This window comes from Austrofundulus limnaeus, unplaced genomic scaffold (assembly GCF_001266775.1).
Source record: "Austrofundulus limnaeus strain Quisiro unplaced genomic scaffold, Austrofundulus_limnaeus-1.0 Scaffold80, whole genome shotgun sequence".
Lineage (NCBI taxonomy): Eukaryota > Metazoa > Chordata > Actinopteri > Cyprinodontiformes > Rivulidae > Austrofundulus > Austrofundulus limnaeus.
In genome coordinates, this window is record NW_013952482.1 from 586,113 (window position 1) to 588,486 (window position 2,374).

Below are 2,374 nucleotides of genomic sequence, written 5' to 3' on the forward strand. Positions count from 1 at the left end.
TTACCATAGTACCTTACACTGTCAAACTTGTTTTTAGGGTTTTAATTGTGGTGGGTGGGACATAGTTCAGGGGTGGGGGGAGGGGTCCGCTTCAACTCGCCTAGGGCACCAAAATGGCTAGAGCCAGCACTGTACATACTGATGCAACAACTTGAATAAACATGGAACTGACAAACTTTTCACTTGAAGTGTAAACTGTAAAACATTCAATGGAGTTTTGATACTGGTACTGGTACAGCATGCTGGTATTGGTACCACCACTGGTCTGGATGGGACATGTTCTGCGCTTCCATAGTCAAGGCAGCCCTGGGCTGTGAATCCAAGGTTCCTTGAAGGAATGCGTATCACCTGTCTCTTTCATGGCAAAGTTTTAAACTAAAAACTTGTTTCTGATAAGGGATGGAGACACAGTTGTGTTGGTTAAATTTCCTGAATGTGTAATTCATGTCTCATGAACACGAGGATGACAATCRACTCACCATGCAAAATTAACTAGTGCCTAATGTATATAATCCACAGACTATAATGTTTATGTCTTATGCTATTGTGCTTCCATCACTGTTTATATTGTATGTATGTGTATTGGAGAGACGCCATCTGCCTGAAACAAATTCCTTGTGTGTCAACATACTTGGCCAATAAATTTCATTCTGATTTAGCTGAATATATCCATCATTGATTTTGTTGGAGCGTTTTTTTTGTGTTGGCTCATGTTAATTAAGCTGTGGTGGACATCTCTAACTGCGTTGAGTCTACTTGTTTATTAGCTGTTGTACAATGATTACTTTCKGAAGGTTTTTAATAAAATTCATGCAGTGGTTGGTGAAACGAATAGAAATATATCTACTTTATCTAAATCTGTAATTAGAGGTGAGTCTGGCTGATCAAAAACAAGCATTAAATGTTAATGATTTACAAATCTGACTGTGCTAAAGGGTCTAAAAAACGTGCTGATAAGGACGCTTTAGCACAATCGTGCCAAGAGGATCACGTGCAGGTGTGGCAATCTGGGTGAGAAGGTACCTTGAGTTGTAAGAAAGGTGTTGATTGTTCCTGTAGTTCCTTAATAATAATATAATAATAATAATAATAATAAAATATTTGACAAAACTTAAGCTGATCAAGAAAATTTCCAGAAATAATTTTAGAACTTTGCAATTTTTTTCTTGGAATAAATCCATGTTTTTATTAAAACATATCTTTGTTGCTTAAGACCAAAATATTTTTTACATTTAGCATCTGTGTAAACATTTAGTGCTTTTTTAACTAAATACAACAATCTAATATGTTTTATTCAGAAACGTTCAGTCAGCAGTAAAAGCCTGTGGGTAGGCATGATCCCCATAAAGATAAAAGAAAATTTGACACATTATTGCACCACCTGTAGACTTTGGTAGAGTGGATTCAGAAACCAGTGATGTGTGTCGAGTGTCACTTCAGGTCAAGAAAGAACAACAATGACCGTAACAACTTTCTTTACGCTCAGTCTTTTGAATGTTTCACAGATGTTTTCAGACATTAAGGCTGTGAGCAGTCGTTACAAGTAAAATGAAGCACGAAAATCTCTTTCCCAGTTCTTATCWTTTTGTTCTTGTCGCTTTGCTTTTTCCTTTCTCTGTCCTTTCTGCTCCCTCCTGTCTTTCTCCGCCTGATGTAGTTTTACAGCGTCACGATCCCCAGCATTGAAGTGAGTGACTTTAGCTCGTTTCGTCTGTCCGAATCCCAGACCTTTGTAGTCTCTCTTTAACACTGTAGCCACTGGTTGTTTRGAGCCCTCTCCCTCTGGCCCCAGTCCTTCGCCTGGTTTCCAGCCGCAACGAACCATCATCTTGTAGCTGTTGCTGGAGGGGGGGAGGCAGTAGTAAGGGGTGGGTGGAGGGCGCCGCAAACTGAACTGATGCAGAGTGGAGGAGAGATGCGCTGAGTGGCTGCCCCTGTACTCGTTACGACACACGTCGCACCACTGAGGCTGGAGAGCACTGTGGACATTCAGAGGAGAAACTGAGTCAGACAAACAGAGGTTTTACTCAATCAGGTCAATCTGCATCACTGTTTTAAACTTTATGGTAAACGGTCTGAACTTGTATTAAACTTTATCAAGTCSAAAGACTCACAGTCAGTGATTCACACACTGATGGTGGTACACTGAACAGTCTGCATCCACTCACTCAGCACGTCAGTGTGGATCAAAATACAATCATTTTAAGTAACTGTATGACATTTTGTCATTTCCTATCTGGCAACCTCACCTAGAACTGAACCAAGGAGGTTCTACAGAACTGGAGTGCACAGAAACCAGGTGACCATGTGATCGGCTGGTGAAGCTAAAGGCTAATGCAAAACGGTCAAGAGTTTGGATTTCCCATTACTGTAC

The 2,374-nt window shown here is 40.4% G+C and overlaps 1 protein-coding gene across 1 annotated transcript in view; it reads right to left on the reverse strand.

Annotated features, from left to right (window-relative positions):
• Positions 1–1,158: 1,158 nt before the first annotated feature.
• gpank1 (G patch domain and ankyrin repeats 1) overlaps positions 1,159–2,374 on the reverse strand; it is a 4,644-nt gene continuing 3,428 nt past the window's right edge. Inside the window, exon 4 of the mRNA XM_014011400.1 lies at positions 1,159–1,979. Within this exon, the coding sequence (XP_013866854.1) occupies positions 1,538–1,979 (442 nt within the window). The 3' untranslated portion in view covers positions 1,159–1,537. The remainder of the gene's footprint in view (positions 1,980–2,374) is intronic.